This window comes from Gossypium arboreum, chromosome 1, assembly GCF_025698485.1.
Source record: "Gossypium arboreum isolate Shixiya-1 chromosome 1, ASM2569848v2, whole genome shotgun sequence".
In the NCBI taxonomy this organism is placed as follows: Eukaryota; Viridiplantae; Streptophyta; class Magnoliopsida; order Malvales; family Malvaceae; genus Gossypium; species Gossypium arboreum.
In genome coordinates, this window is record NC_069070.1 from 118702610 (window position 1) to 118722464 (window position 19855).

The window sequence follows — 19855 nt, forward strand, 5'->3', positions numbered from 1 at the left end:
TGATTACAAAATTAAATCACATTTCCTAAACATTAATTGAAGAAATTACTAGTTTTAAAGGAAAAAAATTAAAGAAATTACTCATGTAAAAGATCTTCCTTTTATTTTTTTAAAATTGAATTAAAATTATAATAGTAATAACAATAAAAATAAAATATTTACCAAAAAGGTTTTTTTCTTTTTTTTTAATTCACGCCCAATCCAAATACACTAGAATGAGGAATTCAAATTCCAAACCCAAACCTACCCAATTTTATTGGGGCTCATGCATGGGCCACTCCTCGTTTCCTTTTCTCAATTGTCTCGGCTCTCATCGTATCTCACGAGCCCGCTACAAAGGAAAGCTCAAGCCTCAGCTTGCGATGATCACCAGTTGCTGCAGGTAACCTTTTTTTTCCTTCCTTTTGCCTGATTTCTCACATTTTCATTTGTCAATACTCTTTAGTGAACTGTTTAATTCATTAGTTAAATTGGGTATTTTTGGGTTTTTTATATTGCTTCAATTGAGTGGAAATGAGCTGCCTTTACTCAACTTCGCACTTCTCCTTTATCGTTTTCTCGACTCAACGTCCTTGTCTTCGCCCCTAATTGTTAAGGGCGAATTGATTTCATAACTTCACGATCAGTTCATAAGATTTGCCAGGTTCGTACTACACATGTTAGACGGAATTAATGAAAAAAAAAAACTGTTCCTTTCAGCAAAAGATTATGAGTGATTGTATTCTTGCTATGTTGGTAAGGGATTAATTTTAAAAGTTTCTTGCTTTTTTAATTGCATGTGGCTTTTGCTGGCAGAAGGTTAATGAGTCGAGAGTCTTGATTTTTCGATTTTCATTCTCTGTTTTTATTTGTGGTTTAAGCTTTGGGGTGCTTTTTTTTTAAAATGGTTTTATTCATTGACATACTTGGATAAGTAGATCATATCATCTTCTAGGTAACATGAATAGGGTTAGTCAAAACTCGTCGTTGTTTCGGAGATTGTTGCATACATTATCCCGCGATGATGGTCCTTCTGAAACCTTGAAGAAAAAGGTTCCTGAAATCGAGAGGACGAGGAAAAGGAGGAACCCCAAGAAGGCTCAGTTGTTTGTGGAGGTTCCCGAATCAAGATCCTTTCTAGATACTGCGACACTGCCAATGTATCTTGCTGTAGCTGGAATTGCACTTTTTGCAAAGCTGCTCATGATGGTTTGTTCTTTCAATCCGTGTTTTTACTAGGAATTTTCTCTGTCAATTACGTAGTTTGATGGTTGCTCCTAGCTGATCGGTTTAATAAACTATATGGTCTTTTAGGCTGCCTTGAGTGGGGAAAGCTTAATATATTATGTTTTCTTCTATGGATACTTCAATATAGAGTAAAATAGTCATTTTGAAAAGCATCTATTCTGGAAGTTTATTCTTAGATCATAGTTAAAACAGTTCGAAGAAATAATCCTTTTTGGTTATGTTGTCACTCTGGTTACCCCCCAGACTTTGGATCTTTCATTCTGCACAATGACTAAATACAAGGTATGAGGAGGAAAAAAAAAATTCCCCCAATAAATTAGACAGTAGTTATAGAATAAGGTCAGTGATAGGTTCTTTTTATAATTATGTATGTTGTGTCTTGGGTCGCAGTCTTCTTGACAAAATGAAATAGGATATGAACCTTACAAATTCACTCATCATTACGCATTAATGTTTCTGTTTTTATGCTTCATGAATCGTCTTAAAACAGTTACGGGTCTCATTAAGTACTCTTGTTCAGTACGTGTCTCATTAAGTACTCTTGTTCAGTACTTACTATCAAATGCAGAGGTATTTGTTTTATTGATATTTTGTCCATTGGCAGCATGATGAATCAAAGTCCCAGGAAATGATTGAGCGAAAGATAAAGAATGCTCCTCCTGGACAAGGCACCATTCGGATGCTTACTCGTGAAGAGTGGGAAGAAATTAGAGAAGTCAGACCAAGAACTCCTTTTGAATCCAAGCTTGCTCGTCCACATGCAAAAATAAGAACTGGAGAACCGCTGCATATGGTAAGCCACATATCTGATACTCAATTTTGTTTGATGATCAAATCTATGAATCTGTTAATTTTTCGTATTGGCTGTGCCCTTTCTAAATGGCAGTTGGACTATGGCATCGTGTAGCTTTTTTATGCTTGCATTGAATGCATTTAGATGATTTTCAATAATATTTCATTAGCTAATAAGTTGTAATAGAAAAACCCCGGATGTTGATGGTTTTCGAATCTTGTTGGTTTTCTTCTTGTATGTAGGAGGACATGAAGAATTGGACAATAGATGTTCTTACAGATGCACTTACACGAGCTGAAAACTGTTCTAAACACAAGTAAAACTGATATAATGCGTGAAGACGTTGCCATATTTTTTTGCCCTTGAGTACAAATACAATTCTTTGATGGAATTGAGAACCATTGACGATGCTGATACCTAGCATGAGTAATTTTGCATATCTACCTATTGGGAAACGGTTCAAATGGATTTGCTTGGGATTTAACTGTAGCTAATGAATGTTTGGATATCTTTAGCAGATTTATAGAAGCATATTATGTATAACATGTTATGACAGCATCTTGGTTTATCCTAAATAAGAGGATGTTTATATTTGTACAACTTTGATATCATTATTGCTTTGCCACAAAGAAGATAAGTATCATTTGGTATTGTGAATCTTGTGGTTCCTTCTACAGTTCAGAGCAAATGAAGCTTTGCAAATCAACGTTGAAGTTATTACTATTCAGGGGATTTGAATTTTTTATCCAAAGTTTGAAAGCTTTTTTCCCGTGGATTTCCTCCATGCATAATTGACCTATTGCCTTGCAAATCATCCTTGAAGTTATTATTCAGGAGACTTTCCTTGTTGTTTCTTGGCAACTTTTGAGGAAATAAAATAGAAAATCAATAAAACACAGAATGAAGAGAAAATGAAACATTAATTTACTCTTCCATTTATTAATGTCCAAAAGAATGGCATGTTTCCATAAATACTTCAAACATTGCCCTTTCAAGATCCTAAAAGCCTGGAAACAGCTAATGCTTGGATTTGGCATTCGACAGGACCTTGATTCTTGGCTAGATTAGTTTAAATTAAGTAAATTATCAAAGATATAAAATTCGATTCAACAGTCAATTTAGTTAGTTTTTTAATCGGATTTAACGTTCGTATTGATATACAAATTGATCCAATTAAATTCAAATGACCAATCCAATTTCAACAATCTTTGAAAAAAAAATTACAGTATACTGAAATTTGTATGAACCAATGGAACTAAATCTTCTTTCGTTCTTATGTACATAAAAAAATCTTATATCAAAAAAAAAAATCTTCATTCGTTCTTAACAAAGGTAACAAGTACAAACGTGTTTAATTGTAAAAGAACACATGTTCTTATGGAATTGCATAAACGTCAATAATATGATGGCAATTGCAACTTTGGAAAAGTTAATAAGAAAAGGGGCAAAAAAGTGAAAAGTAAATATATACTCTTATTTCAGTCAAAGGACTGGTATACTGAGTAATATAATGTAGTTGCACAAGAGACAATTGAGAGACTCAAATACATAAATAATTCACTCATCTGAGTAATAAGAGATAGATGCAATTTCCTCCATTATAGACCAGTAGGTGACTGTTGAAAGTCATAACATTCAACTAATGTAATGCCAAATAATACACCTGTCAGCCTGCAGATGACAATTTGTAAAGCACCTATAGATAGTTTCTTCAAGAATGGACGGACAAACTAGGATACAGCTTGGTGCAGCTAGTAACAATGAATGGTTTAAATCTAATAGTAATACCTTAAGAGTTATCTAGTGAAAATTAATGAGGTGGAAGACAAGATTATAACAAATGAATTAAACTGCAAAGATATTCCAGGCAATAACTCAATGAAGAAAAAACATAGGATAATACCGAATTCTATTCCTGTAAACTGCTGCTCAAAAGGCTCAGGTTCTCTTGCTGGGTTCAAAGACATACTTAATCAGTGATTCCTTGATTGGTAGCAGATCGGGGAACTCGTTCTTCAACTTGGATGCGTCCATCTCATTATTGCTTCGAGGGGCAACTATAACCTTGGCTTGTTCTTCCAATGTGAAGTTCACCCACTGAAACTTTGGGTCAATGTAAGTCTTATACATCTCCAGGATCTCATTGTGGCTTACAACCCCAGGGTTTGTAAAGTTCCAGATACCCTTCAAGTTCCTTTTAGCCATCTCGATAGAAATAGGCAGAAGTTCATCCAAGATTGTCATGCTGTTGGGAATGTTGACCACCTTGTTGTAGCGTGCAATCTTGGCAATAAAGTTACGAGGGTTGTTTAGGTCAGATGAGATCGGCATTCGAACTCTGAGAGTGCAGACGTTTTCATATTCTTTCAACAGCTCTTCAACCTAAAGAAAAAATAATTGAGGATGTTTATGAGATCATAAGAAACAAACTCCCATACAAATTGAATCAGAATAAAGATATCGAAATTAGTTACCATAGCCTTGGTTTTTGAATAGAAGGAACCAGTGAAATTGGGTTTGTCTTCCTCTTTATACCCAATGCCGGAGCCCTCAGGATGTCCTGCATCGTACTCGAATATACACCCTGTAGCAAAATTCATCATCAAAAGCCCATGTTCTCTGCAAACATCTGCTAAGGTCAAGGTTCCAGCCACATTGGTGCGAATTGTTTCTGTTTTGTGAGATTCACACCAATCAACATTGGGCCTACCAGTCACACCAGCAGCATTAAAAACATGGGTTGGCTTTATATTCTGAATATCTGCCATAAGGGATGAACGATCTTCCAAGCGTCCTCTTCCATATTCAAAGGGAATACCTTGTTTCTCACATAACTGACCAAGCAGACCTCCAATCCAGCCAGTCCTACCATAGATCAAGAACTTCAAGGCTGGTTTTTGGGTGCTGCTACTAGTTTTGAAGGTTGGAACCACCATTCGGGTCTGATTAGGTCCACTTTCAAATGATGTACCTTTTCCCTCTTCAGAATCGAAGTGTCTCCCGCCAGGCATCATCAGCATTCTAGGGTGTGGAAGCAATGCACCAGAAACATCGCCCCACCATTCAGGATTCTGAGTGTACCATTCAATGGTCTTCTTCAGCCCCTCTTCCCATACAGTTCGCTCGGACCATCCCAAGTTCTTCAGCTTCTGATCATCAAGAAAATACCTCTGGTCATTGAATGGTCTGTTTTCAACAAACTTGATGCTGGTCTCTGGATCCATCGAGAAAAGCTTACAGATATCTTTGGCCACATCAATCACTCTCCTCTCCTTCTTTGTTCCAATATTATAAACATGGCCAACTTCACCCTTGTGAAGAATGACTTCAAATGCCTCGGCCACATCCTCACAGTATAAATAACTTCTCACATTAGAACCATCACCGTGAATTGGAAGAGTCTTTCCCCTCATTGCTAGGAGAATAAACTTTGGAATCAACTTTTCAGGGAACTGGTTGGGACCATAAACGTTGTTTCCACGGGTTGTTATCACAGGTAGCCCATATGACCTACCATATGCCATAACAAGCATTTCAGCACCAGCTTTTGTAGCAGAGTACGGGTTTGTTGGGAGAAGTTGGGAAGCCTCATGGTTTCCTACAACAGCATCCTCATCCGTCTCACCATAAACCTCATCAGTGCTGACATGGATGAACCTCCTGATTTGACCAGTGACTTTGCAAGCTTCAAGCAAGACATGAGTGCCATAGATATTGTTCTTGGTAAACTCAAAGCTGTTTCCAAACGAGTTATCAACATGAGTCTGGGCTGCAAAGTGCATTATTGTGTCGATAGACTCGGTAATAAGGAGGTAGTTAACAAGGTCAGCACTACCAATGTCACCTTTCACAAACTTAAAGTTCGGAGATGACTTGGAAGGAAGGAGGTTTTTCAGGTTCGAGCAGTAATCAAGCTTGTCAAGCACAACAATCTTGTAGTCTGGGTAGTTCCTTATGAGCCGGTTAGCAACATGTGACGCAATAAAACCAGCTGCCCCAGTTATGAGGATGTTCTTAGGGGTATAAGAAGACATAGTGAAACCAATTCTGCAAAAATAAGAAACACCACAACCTAATATCAGAACCCTGGCAAAAGTTATGAAAATCAAAATCAACTTGCATAAACAAATATATAAAAATGTAAACATAGAATCAAGTACCAAACCTTATATAATCATGTAAAAATCCAAAAGAAAATAAAGACAAGTTGAGTTCAGCAAAATTCCATCTTTACAGAATATTCCACCAGATATCATTCTATACAAATAAATAAGCGAAGAAGAAACAGGCAACCTTAAAAACAGATCTGACGGCGAAATCAGTGGATCAGACCATCCAAATGCAATCAAAATCACGCTATTATTTTTTTTCTATTATTTTTATAGTTTTGGTTCATCAAACTAAACTGGAAGAATAAACTACCAAGTCAGTGCTTGCAATAGTAGCTAAACAAGCCAAAAAAGGAAATGATCCATAAATTTATAACTTTAGCAACAAGATCCACCTTATTTACTAGATCAAAGGTAAAAAAAATTCAGATCTTTTAAATCCCATTTCATTCATATATTAGGAGAAAGAGAGATCCGGATCCAATTAATAAGCAAAAAACTGTAGCCAAAGTAACGGCTAAAAGAGCAAAACCAAGACATGAAATTTCCTCACATTTTAGAACAGATCTAAGAAAATTAAGCAACACCCAGATCATAAAATGGCTTGAATCAATCAAAAAACACTAAATTTCCCCCCCAAAACACACACATACACAGAATCATCGATCACATTTGATCTTCCATCAAATCACACTGGAAAAAAAAAAGAAAAATGAGAAGACTTTTTGACTTACAAGACGAAAGGAGAGAGAGCTCAATCAAAATCCAGATGGAGAAATATAAACGACGAAATCTTAGAGCGAGATTTCAGAGGAGAAGAGAAAAGGCTTTGAAGAGGGAAATTGCAGAGACTCCGCGTATACGTATCACTATATATGTACATCTAAATAACAGTTAAGGCGAGCCATGAAATAATCTAAAATTCCAAAACTACCCTTATGGGGTAATATATTTAACTCGTGTCATGTTTCTTGTGTGTACAGTAAAGTATAAGGGTTAGTTGCGGAATGAAGAAAAGTTAAGATAGCCAACGCGGGGTTCATGGTGTTTAATTGTTGACTTAATTATAAATTATTTTTGGGATTTTAAAAAGTTTATAATTTTATTTATTTTATAATTTAAATATAATTTAAATGAATTTGGACAATGAATTACTTTTTTTTATTTTCTAACATTTTGAAAGTTATTTTTCCTTTTTATGAAGATTGCTTTCCTTGATGTATTATTTATTTGGTAAGTTAATTTCATGTAACAAATATTTTTTAATTGCAATTCTTGACTATGAAGAAGTTTTTCAATTTGTGTTGACTAATTAGTATTAATTTATTTCAAATAAATTATAATCTCTATTAGTAAATTCATTTTTAAACTATACTTTAATTTTTTAATTTTTTCAAAATAATATCTAAACTATCAATTTTGTCTCATTTTATTCAAAAATAATATTAACAGATAAGAATGCAACACATTTTTATTTAATGTCATATTCTTATAAAGTAGAATAAGACAAAAGTGATAATTCATGTACCATTTTAGACTAAAAAAAGGAATTAAAGGACGAATATAAAAGTTAATACATAATTTAATAATCAAATTACTAAAAAAGTTTAAATTATATATAAAAACATTATGGTAGCATTTATTATTCTCCTGTATTTTCATTGAATGTGATTGTAATAAATGAGGAGTGATAATTAAAACCCTAAAATGTTATATTTGTTATAAAATAATAATAATGCAATGAACATAATAATAGATGAGAATAGGAGAGATTTTATTGCATTTCTCTTCTTTTTTATTATTATTACAAATAGTATATTCCTATATAGGGGCGAAGTCAGAGGGTTAGCATGAGCTTCAGCCTTCTTAAAATGTAAAATTATTATTTAGGCTTTTATATTTTTTAAAAATTTTAAATTAGTAAAGATAAAATTGTACTTTGACCTCCCTAAAATTATAAAAATTTAATTTAATCCTTTACAATTTATAAAGATATAAACTATAAAAAATTAAAATTTCATCCGGCCCTCCTAAAAAATTATCCTGGCTTTGCCTCTATTCCTATAGAGAGAGAAAGATTAGACTCCACATTTTCTAATATATAAATAAGAAATGAGTTACAATAATATGAAAGGTGAAAGGTTGAAGGAAGATGAAAGGTTGAACATCCACTTAATAGCATTCATAACAATATTGATATGTCTAGTTCACTACATAATTTATTAAGAATGTAATGGTAATTTTGAAATTATTTATAAGATAAAATACAAATTTTATTAATTTAATGCTTTTAATGATATTTATTATTAATTTGATTTATTGATTTTAAATAAAACAATCAGTATATTTTTCTTAAAATTAATATATCAATAAATTTAGGTATTCTACCTACACCAACATTCATTTTAGTTATTTAAGTGTTAAAATTTTAACTGTGATTAACTGTACATGCCACATTATGTTTGTACTTTCATTTTAGTTACCCAACTTTTAGGTTATTTTCATTTTGTTCATCCAAAAGTATCTTTTTATATTATTGATTGGGGTAAAAAAGATTAAAGTAAAAAACTAGTAAAAACTAAAATAATACACAAAATTGTTAGATTGTACTTATTTATCCCATTGTCGAAAATTCTAAATGTGGGCTTTGAAATATAAAATTATAAATATCAAGTGTCAAAATTATAGTAGCATCAATTGATATTATTAATGGATAAATAATTTTCAACAAGTTATTTATTTATTTTGATATTTTGAATTTGTTTTCAAAAATTATCAATAGAAATCTTTAATAGTCGTCTACAAAACCCAAATTTTTATTATTATATGATATTGAATCTTCCATGCTAAGCTAAAAGTAAATAAAAATATCCTTGCAATTAATTTTATTTATTTATTTTATCTTCCATTCCAAACAAAACTCATAAAATTTTCATCACATCTTTACCCAACGAAGAACAAACAATTAATTTTATTAATTGCAACTATTTTTTCAGCATGGAATATTTAAGAGTATATAATCAAAAGAAATTTAAGTTTCCTAAATAATTATTAAATATGAGTTATTTGAGTTGATATCATTAAGTATAAGCTAAAAATATAAAATTTAAGATTTAAAAGGATATTAAATTAATTAATTTTAATATTATAGTAACAAATAAGTTGATATTAACTAGGATAAAAAGAAATTCAACAATTTATTCAATTTATTTTGATATTTTAAAATTTAAAATTTTAATATTAAAATAAAGTAGAATTTCAACAATGAGATAAACAACTACAGTTTGAAAAAATTTATGCGTATCATTTTAGTTTATATTACTTTTCTACTTTAATCCTTATTTTTACCTAATTAATACTTTAAAAAAATATTTGTTAGGTGATCAAAATGAAAACGGGCTAAAAGTTGAGTGACCAAAATGAAAGTATAAATATGATGTGACGTTTACAGTTAACTGCCGTCAGAGATTTAATGTTTGGGTAATTAAAATAAAAGAGGCCAACAAAGTTAGGTGATCAAATTATAAAGATTTCATTTCGAGTAACTAAAATAAAGTACCCTAAAAATTCAATGACCAACTAAAAAATTTACCCATAAATTTAAAATATATTTATCGTCGAAGTGACCTAACGGTTTTGGATGCAATTATTGAGAATTAAATGATAGCTGTCTTTGATTAAGAAATTTGTAGTGTTTGAAAAGTAGTCTATGTGGCTCCCGAGGAAGTTATTGAGTTACTACATGGGGAGAAAGAATACGACTGTTTTATATAGTTAATTTTGTTCATTTTCTCTTTACCAAAAAAAAAAAAGGTTGTCTATATTTATGCCAATTTTATATATTAATAGTCATTTATAGTTTTATTAATTAAAATATTTTTATTAAAAATATTTTTGACATATTCTTAGATCTCCTAGTCAACTGTGTCGAGAAAAGTTTTATTGAATTTTTTAAATATTTTTAATCGAAATTAAATTATATATTTTTATAAGTTTTAAAGATTAAATTAAAATTTTATAAATTATAACAATAAAAATAATAATTTTTTTTTTAGGTGCGAGCCCTCGCTTTACCACTGTAGATTTAAAAAGTACTAATTAAAAAGGAAATAAAAGTGTATTCAAATAAGACATGCTATGGAGACTCAGCACAACAACCAAACACTCATATTTAGTCATTTTGTCACATTTATAAGAATCTAAATTCCAATTGGGTATCACGAATTGAGACCTACAAAATCACTTCTGCCGACAGCTTTTATTGGAAAATACAAGTTATCCAACATTATTGGATATTATTATATTTTAAAAGTTTTATAATTATTTAAAACATTAACGATAATAATTTATAATTCTTAAATTAAATATAAAAAACGTAATATGTTTTTAATTGATGTTTTAAAGAGAGTTTTGAACTCTTTACAGAGTTAAAAACTCTTAATTTTTTAAAAACCAATTCAACTTCCTTAAATTGAATTAATTGTGATGTATGGTAACGTGATTCTTGTTAATTAAACAGTATAACATTAAATTATGATTGTGAACAAAATTTTATTAATTAAAGTGACTTCTAAAAAATAAATATATTAATATATAATAAATTATATATCTCAATAATTGAGTTGGTGTACATGTTCACAAATTGATTGCTTGCAATAGTTGTTTTAAATAATCCTCATCAGATAATTGAGCTAAGGCTCATACATTTTCTTTTGGCGGTTTGGTTAAAGGGTTTCGATTTTTTTGTTCCGGTGATAGCCATCCGCAGTCGTGAAAATCGACCACTGTAACTAGAAGATGTGCTTTCATGGCTTGATCAATAGAGATCAATGGTAGACTTAGTGACAGTTTTGAAGGAGAACCATTGCATTTAAAGTTTGGATTTACCATTTGGCAATTTAGGAACATTTACGTGTGACATACGGTTCTGTTCTTCGAAATCAAAGTGTCGTCCGCCCGGTATCATCAGCATTCTCGGGTGAGGGAGCAATGCACCGGAGACATCACCCCACCAATTAGGATGTTTGGTGTACCAATCTATTGTCTTTTTCAACCCCTCTTCCCATATGACTCGTTCAGACCATCCCAAGTTCTTTAATTTCTGATCGTCAAGAAAATACCTTTGGTCATTGAATGGTCGATTCTCAACAAACTCAATGCTTTTCTCCGGATCCATCAAAAATAGTTTGCATATATCTTTGGCTACATCGATCACTCTCCTTTCTTTCTTCGTACCGATGTTATAAACATGTCCAACTTCACCCCTATGAAGTATGACTTCAAAGGCCTCGGCCACATCCTCACAATACAAATAACTCCTCACATTGGAACCGTCCCCGTGAATTGGAAGAACCATCCCCCTCATTGCTAAGAGGATGAACTTCGGAATTAGTTTCTCAGGGAACTGGTTCGGGCCGTAAACATTGTTTCCTCGAGTCGTTATCACAGGCAAGCCATATGATCTACCATATGCCATCACAAGCATTTCAGCACCAGCTTTTGTAGCGGAGTACGGGTTCGACGGGAGAAGTTGAGAAGCCTCATGGTTTCCCACAATAGCATCCTCATCTGTTTCCCCGTAAACCTCATCAGTACTCACATGGATGAACCTCCTGATTTGACCAGTGACTTTGCAAGCTTCAAGCAAGACATGAGTGCCATAGATATTGTTTTTGGTGAACTCGAAGCTATTCCCGAACGAGTTATCGACATGAGTTTGGGCCGCAAAATGCATTATCGTGTCGATAGACTCCGTAAAAAGGAGGTAATTAACAAGATCAGCACTACCAATGTCCCCTTCCACAAACTTAAAGTTCGGAGATGACTTAGACGGGTTAAGGTTTTTTAAGTTCGAGCAGTAATCGAGCTTATCGAGAGCGACAATCTTGTAATCCGGGTAATTACGAATGAGTCTATTTGTGACATGAGATGCAATAAACCCAGCAGCCCCAGTAATTAAGATGTTCCTTGGCTTGTAAGTTGCCATACCAAAACCAATTCTACAAAAAATATATATACAATCTAAATTCAGAAAACTTGTCATACCAAAACCAATTCTAAATATATATACACAATCTAAATTCAGAAAACTATAGGAAAATACCTAAACATAGAATTTTCCTTTTAAGTAAAAAACATGAAAAAATCCAAAAATAATAGGGATATAAACAATAATAAAAATTATGATTTTTTTTTTTTATGTTTTGGTTTGTCAAGTTTAAACTTGAATTTATCATAGCATTTATTCTAGTACTTTCATTTTCAATAAAAACAGGACAATGAACTATAAAACAAGATTCATTAAAAACTTTATAGAAACCTTTATAATAAAAAGTTAGATTACATTTTGCTCTTTCTATTCAAAAATAGGTAAATTAATTTCTGAATATTAGATCAAAGAACAAGTTGGTTCTTTTCATTAAAATTTTTATCTATTTCTATTATTAAAAGCTGCATGATGAGAAACTAACTAAACATATTACATGTATCTCATGCTAACATAGAAAAATCAATTTGCAATAGTAGAAGTGAATTGTAGAAAAATTAATTTGTTTTTAATAAAAATAAAAAATACAATCTAATTCTTAATATAAAAACTTTTATTAGCACTTTTACTAATAAATTCTAAATTGTTTATTTTATTCCTAAAATAAATGTTTGCCATTAATGTTTACCGAACAAAGAAAAGATGCATAAGTTTATTGCTTTATCAACAACAACTCTCCATTACTTCCAGATATTATAGAAAATGTCACGACACTGTTATAAGTATATGAGAAATTACAATTAAATTATGTCAAAATCATTCATTATATTAAACTGATAAATCAGAATACATCAAAACAACTCACGAATTAAACAAATCATTTAAATCACATTTCATCGTATAACAATAGAAATATATTAAGATCCAACTAAAACGGCAACCCAATTCATGAAATTTCATTCATTTTTAAAAGAGACAAAAAATAAGAATAACGAAATACCCAGATCATAAAATGGCATCAATTAATCAAAAATAAATTTTTTTAAAAAAAACAGCAAACACAATCATTAATGGCATTCGATCTTCCAACAAATGACAGTGAAAAATGCGAAAACTTTTGAACTTACAAGATGTAGAGAAAAAAGCTGACAGGAAAACAGAAACACACACAGTAATACAGGTGTTTATGAATAGAGAAGCTTTGTGGAGATGGAAATTGTGGAAGTCTTTCTTTACTATTCCTAGCCCTACGCCTACCGATAATGTGGGTGGAGTAATTAAAGTATTTATTATTTAACTAAATATTTTTTTAAAATATTATTTTAAATTAAAAACAATAAAAAAGTGTATTATTTTAGATTATAATCTTTACTTATAATTACATCAAATATTGAGATTTTAGAATACGATTTTATGTGAGATATGAAGTGATAAAAGAGATTATTTTATAACAACTTTTATCTTGAAAAAATAATTTAGACGTGATTAGTTAATTGAATATTAGATTATGTCCCGTAATAAGATTACATGAATGTAAAGTTACAGGTGAAATATGAGATTATTTTATTTAGTTTATTTTGTTTGGAATGTAAAATTTAAATTTCAGTTCACGGGATATAAGAATACCTAAAAGCACAATTCACTCAATTATTTTTGTTATAGAGTTTTTTTTTTAAAAATTTAGTTCCTTTAATATTCTTTGGTCTACAATTTTTATGAAATTATGATAAACTATTACAATTTTCACTTATTATTACACTTTATATATTAATAAGTAAATATATAATGTTGAAATAAATTTATAAATCATAATTATAATATTTCATAAAAGTGACTGTAACACCAACCATAATTATAATTATAATCATAATCATAATTAATATATTAATAAAAATATTAAATAAACTATAATAATTATAATTGTAATGTATGACTTCTATTGGTTTACTATTAAGAAAAAATATATTTTATTTTTAATTAGTATTAAATTTTATTTATGAAAAGTCTAAATTAATTAAAATAATGAAAACAAAGTATAAATTGATCTAAAATTTAAGATTATGCTCATAATCTAAGATAATAATATTATGACATATTAATATTATTTTATAATATGATATTACAAAATGTCCAAAATATTGACAATCTAAGCAATGTAACCTCATTTAGATGGAAGACAAATTTACCTAAAACATATTTTACTGCTTTTATTATATATATAAATATATATTAATTTTAAATAAATTTACTTCTTTCAACATTAATAGGACATTAATGGAAGATATTGCTATGAAAGTTGATGGGGTTTTCATTAGACTCTAAACCTTAGTATTATCATTTTGTCGCAAAAACCTAAACTTTACATTTATCATAGTATTATTATAATTAATTATTATTTTTCCGTACCATGATCTCAATTTACTTTATTACTACATATAATTTTTATTAAAAAACATTTTAAATCATTTCTAAATTTGGTTAATATATTTTATATTAAATATGATAACTGATAATTTTATTTATTTTTATTATTGTATTAAGTTAAAATATTATATTTTAATAAATTTTAAAATATATATAATTTATTTACTTAATAAATCGTAAAATGAAAAGATAAAATTTACCAACGCTGTAGAAATTAAAGTAAAGTTTAAAATATCATGAAATGACCCAAAATCTTATATTAACAAGGAAGAGTTTTCAGTGTGATTATCTCTATAATCTAAAATCTTATTACCATTGAGAATGTAAAATTATCAATTTAAGATAATATAAAGAAAATATTAAGTCAAAATTTAAGATTATTCCTGAAAATATATAATGACTTAAATCAAATGTCTCATAAATCATAAACGTTTATGTATTTTTACGTTAATAGAAATTATATAATCAAATCGAAATAAATTAAGAAAATATAATGTTTAGAGTTAAAAGCTTTTGATTTTTTAAAATTTATTAAAATATAAAACTTATAAAAAGAATTTCGCAATTTTATAATTGAGTGATGATTTGTTTAATAAATGACACAAATATAATTCAATCAAACACATGATGATGATAATAATAATAATATAAATAAACCGTAATGATTTAAGCTTCACATAAAGTACAGCAATAATTGCATCAACTTCGTTCATTGACCAACGTGTACTTAACTCTGTTTACTCTTTTTTTCTGCACCTCCTTTATTCTCGACATCTTTATTCCTTCACACCCTCGCTTTAAAATATTTTAACACAATTTTTTTAGTAAAAATATTTAAAACAAAATTAAAGGAATATGTTACCTATTTTTTTTAGCTTTACTATGTAACGATAATTAAAAATACGAAATAAAATAGGATATATATGAATATTTCAAAACTTATACATATAAATTATTAATGTATTAAAATTTTTATAACTATATAATATTTGAAATATAATTATGATATAATAAAATATACAAATATGATTAGAATATACGAATCATTAAGTCTAATGTTTGGAGTCTAGATTCCGAAGACTATGATTTTTCCCAGTGAATCTCATCATGATTTAAATATGAAGTTTTAGTCTAATTAAAAATTAAAATTTATATTTATATTCGGTAATATTTTTAGACCTTAAACGAAATAATAAATTGGGCTCCATTTTAAAAAATATATAAAATGTAATATAATAAAAGCTGAAAAAAATTTGGGCCCTAAGAGATGAAACATTTATGGTGGAAAATTGAAAGACTTAGATATTTAATTAATTTATTTTAGTCTGAATTTTTTTCCATATTAAAAGCTAAGAGAATATTTTTTTGGCCCCCCTTCCAACCCTGGGCCTTAGGTAGTTGCACTCTTAAACAATGCTCAAGGCTGAGCCTGCTTAGATTAAGCGTATAATTGAGTTAGTGTTATGAGTTAATTCATGATGTAATAGTTTTAAATATTCGACTTTATCACTTAAACTAAAGTAGTATTTGTAACATCCCGAACTAGGGCCTAATCAGAACAGTGGTTTTGAGACCATAAATCCGAATTAGAAATAATTATTTTATAATTATTATAAGGTTTATGATATGTTTATATGATTGTGTAAAATTTTAATGAAGAAATTATATGTGAGAAGTGTTTAATTTGGCTTTAAGGACTAAATCGCATAAATTACGAAAGTTACATTCTAATATCTAAAGGTATTAAATAGCTATAGAATTTTTAGTGGAAGCCCTTATGTGGAATTAATAAGTTAGTGGAAGATATTTGTTTGGTACTATTGAAATTAGTTAGAAATTAAAAGGGTAAATGGGTAATTAAGTTAAAAAATATAATAAGACAAAAATACAAAAGGCTATCATCTTTTTTTTATTTCTCTTTCTTCTTCACCGATTTTTACCCAAGGAAATAGCCATGGAAGCTTGACAATTTCTGCAACTTCTAACCCTCACAAGTAAGTGATTTTGATGGTCATTTTTTATAATTTTTGTATTTTTGGAACCCTTGTAGCTTAATTTAGCTAATGAGGGGACTATTTTACAAAATGGTTGAAAGTATAGGGTTTTTCCACGATAATATTCATGTTTTTCCTGCATTTTTATGGAAGAAAACGAATATTAGTTGTTAAATAAACAACTTTTGTTAAGTGATTTTTATGAAAACACCTAAAATGGACCATTTTGTAAAAGTGGTAAAATAGATGGTAAATATGTGAAATAATGAAATATGTGAGTTGCTGTTAGTAAGATAAATATTCGGCTAGGCTTGGGTTGGGATAAAATTGAATAAATTTTATTTTTCGAGCTTAGGGGCTAATTTGCAAATAAGTAAAAATTTAGGGGTAAAATTGTAAAATTTTAAAAGTATGATTTTTGGGTTAATTTGAATATTGTGAGTAATAAATAAGCTATATTTGAAATGTTAGATCAAGAAAATCAAGATTCGAGCTTAAATCGAGAAAGTACGTGGTTAAGGACAAAAAGAGAATAATTATCCGTTTTTGCATTCGAGGTAAGTTCGTGTGATAATAATAATGCAATGTCTTATTTGAATTGAAATGCCTAATTTTTATTATATAATTTGTATGATTTGTTACGGACATACTCGACGAGGAATCGACAAACGAGTCGTATGATAAAATTGGTAAGACAATAATGTTATTGTGATTTGTGATTGCAATATGAATTGATATGAAAATGCGGATGCGTTGAATTATATGTTTGTGGTACTATGTACGTGATGGTGTTATGCTTCACGAAATTATATTGTAAGCTATGTATATGCAATGACCTAAAACATATGTTTATGATGTTTGATGACATTGTACTGAATGGTAACTTGGTGTTAAAAGAGTGATATTACATGGAATATGTATGACGAGATTTGTTGTGGTAAAACTTCTGGTTGAACCTTAGGAATAGATTGGATATCCATGCCAAGACATTCGGTTGATATGTGTGCTAACATAAGACCATATTTGGGACATGGCATCGGCCATATTATGAGAGCCAGTGTAAGACCATGTTTGGGACATGGCATCGGTGTTGATATGTGTGCTAGTGTAAGACCATGTCTAGGACATGGCATCGACCACATTATGAGAGCTAGTGTAAGACCATGTCTGGGACATGGCATCGACTTTGATATGTGTGCTAGTGTAAGACCATGTCTGGGACATGGCATCTGCCACATTATGAGAGCCAATGTAAGACCATGTTTGGGATATGGCATCGGCCTCAATATGCGGCCAGTGTAAGATCATGCTTGGAACATGGCATCGGTATTGTTATATGTGTCAGTGTAAGACCATGTCTGGGACATGGCATCGGTATTTTACCCTTTTGTATAAGGCTTATCGGGTATTCTTTAGTGTTCCAATTGGTTCAACGGGTGATTTAAAGATTGTGTCATGATTGAGAAAAGTTATGATGATGTTGCAAGTGGTACGGGTATGTGTGCAAAACTCATGAGAAATGATCTCGGTTTATGATGCACCTTTGGTAAGGATGCAAATAAGTAAGTCATGCCCATGAGAATGATTTTGTGATGACCTTGTGATTATGGGTCTATGCTTATGATGTATAAATATGTATTTTTACCGTGAAGGTTAAAATGATTTGTAAAGGTGCTATAAACTTAGTTATCGTTATTCTACACTAAAATAGTTTTGGACAGAGCAGTAGTCCAACTTTGAAAATCCACCAAAAATTGTGGAAATTTAGTTAGAGGTTGAATAAAATATGAAATTAAACCTTATCGAGTCTAGTTTCACGTAGAAGAAACGGTGTAAGCAAAAGAATTTCATGTTATGAGATATTTGGATTTCTGTAAGACAAGGCTAGAGTGATTCCGGGTTCCTTTGTCTTAACTTTGGAAAATCATTAATAATTTTATGAAAATAATTATGGGTTAGAATTCATATGACTAAATACTTAATGAGCCTATTTTCAAGAGAAACAGAACATTATCCGGATTTCGTACTGTGAGATAATTAATTTTTAGTGAAAAAGGGTTGAAATTGTCAAACAGCAGAACAAGGGAGAATTTAAAGAATAAACTGCACTTATTGGCTAGACCAAAATTTCTAAAAATTTTATGGTAAGAAGATATGTGAGTCTAGTTTCAGGGAAAATTAACGGATCTTAATTTGGAGTTCCGTAGCTCAAGATATAAATAATTTAGTGACTGTGACTTGAGTAGACAACTTGAGATGAAAAGGAGTAAATAGTAGAATTTTGTGCAATTATGATTGTTAAAAACATGTTGTGAGAATTGTTAAAAACATGTTAATAAATTGCTTATTATTTTCATATGGACTTACTAAGCTATATAGCTTACCCCTTTCCTTTCCTTTCTCTCATAGTGTCACAGATGCTAGCTCGGGTTAGAGATCGTCAGAGATTCTATCACACTATCCAGCTATTGAAGGGTATAAATGATTTCAAGCACTTTAAATCTATGGCATGTATAGGAACTTAGTCAATTCGATATGTGTCATTTGATTTGGCCAAATGTATTGGCTCATAATGAGAATATGATTCTTTTTGTATATGGCCATGTGATGTGGCTCATATTGGTTATTGGGTTGTAAACCTATCCATATATGTATGCATGTACTAAAAGGTTTCATAGGGTGTGGTCATGTGTGTTTGGTATGGATGAATTGTGAATGTGCCCTAGATTACTTGATGATTTAAAAGTGACTAAATTGGTCTATGGATAGACCTTAGCATAAGCATGAAGTGTAAGAATGTGTTAATGATAATTATGGCATAAAGTTGATAAGTTTAAACTAGGTAAAGTATGGTGCCTTATGCATGAATAAATCGATATGAAATTGCCTCGAAAAGTGCAATTGAAGTCATGTTTAAGTAAGTGCTAACGAGGGTGCCAAGTGGCTTGGTAAATAGTCATATTCTGGGCCACACGGGCAGAGACACGGCCGTGTGTCTCATCCGTGTGGAGGACACGGTGTAGCATACGAGTGTGTAACTTGGCCGTGTGACCCTATATCATTGCTGACGTCATAAACAGAGAGTTATACGGGTGGAGGACACCGGCGTGTCTTGAGCCACAAGGGCGCGTGTGATCACACGGGCTGCCCATACGATTGTGTCACTCTCTAAAATATGAAAATTTTCTAAGTGTTGTAAAAAGTTCGTAAGTTCTCGGTTTAGTCCCAAACCACCCTGATGTATGTTTTGGGTCTCGTAAGCCCAAATAAGGGACATTATGAATATGAATGAATGTTTTTAATTTGAACGAAATTTTATGGT

The 19855-nt window shown here is 30.5% G+C and overlaps 3 protein-coding genes and 1 long non-coding RNA gene across 7 annotated transcripts; 2 read left to right on the forward strand and 2 right to left on the reverse strand.

Moving 5' to 3' along the window:
• The first annotated feature begins 250 nt into the window (after positions 1 to 250).
• LOC108480570 (uncharacterized) lies at positions 251 to 2677 on the forward strand. Of its 4 annotated transcripts, none has more exons than XM_053031185.1 (4): positions 251 to 382; positions 1027 to 1188; positions 1832 to 2020; positions 2263 to 2677. In XM_053031185.1, exons 1-4 carry the CDS (start codon positions 266 to 268, stop codon positions 2338 to 2340), a joined length of 546 nt encoding a protein of 181 aa, XP_052887145.1. In that variant the 5' UTR covers positions 251 to 265; the 3' UTR covers positions 2341 to 2677. The 4 variants fall into 4 exon arrangements, with proteins under 4 accessions (XP_052887145.1, XP_052887147.1, XP_052887144.1 ...); XM_053031187.1 differs by having other exon boundaries at positions 259 to 382; positions 935 to 1188; XM_053031184.1 differs by having other exon boundaries at positions 265 to 382; positions 918 to 1188.
• Positions 2678 to 3493: 816 nt separating this feature from the next.
• On the reverse strand, positions 3494 to 7047 carry LOC108483117 (trifunctional UDP-glucose 4,6-dehydratase/UDP-4-keto-6-deoxy-D-glucose 3,5-epimerase/UDP-4-keto-L-rhamnose-reductase RHM1). The gene is made up of 3 exons (XM_017786338.2): positions 6864 to 7047; positions 4495 to 6067; positions 3494 to 4402 (listed from the first exon to the last, which is right to left on the reverse strand). The coding sequence occupies exons 2-3, from the start codon at positions 6052 to 6054 to the stop codon at positions 3959 to 3961; spliced, it is 2004 nt and encodes a 667-aa protein (XP_017641827.1). The 5' UTR covers positions 6055 to 6067; positions 6864 to 7047; the 3' UTR covers positions 3494 to 3958.
• A 3952-nt stretch (positions 7048 to 10999) lies between these two features.
• LOC108481182 (trifunctional UDP-glucose 4,6-dehydratase/UDP-4-keto-6-deoxy-D-glucose 3,5-epimerase/UDP-4-keto-L-rhamnose-reductase RHM1-like) lies at positions 11000 to 12121 on the reverse strand. The gene has a single exon (XM_017784343.2). It carries the CDS (start codon positions 12113 to 12115, stop codon positions 11000 to 11002), a length of 1116 nt encoding a protein of 371 aa, XP_017639832.1. The 5' UTR covers positions 12116 to 12121.
• Positions 12122 to 16427: 4306 nt separating this feature from the next.
• Positions 16428 to 19314, forward strand: LOC128289379 (uncharacterized). The gene is made up of 3 exons (XR_008279015.1): positions 16428 to 16533; positions 17005 to 17090; positions 18943 to 19314. It is a non-coding gene; the product is annotated as an uncharacterized LOC128289379 (long non-coding RNA).
• The last annotated feature ends 541 nt before the right edge of the window (positions 19315 to 19855 follow it).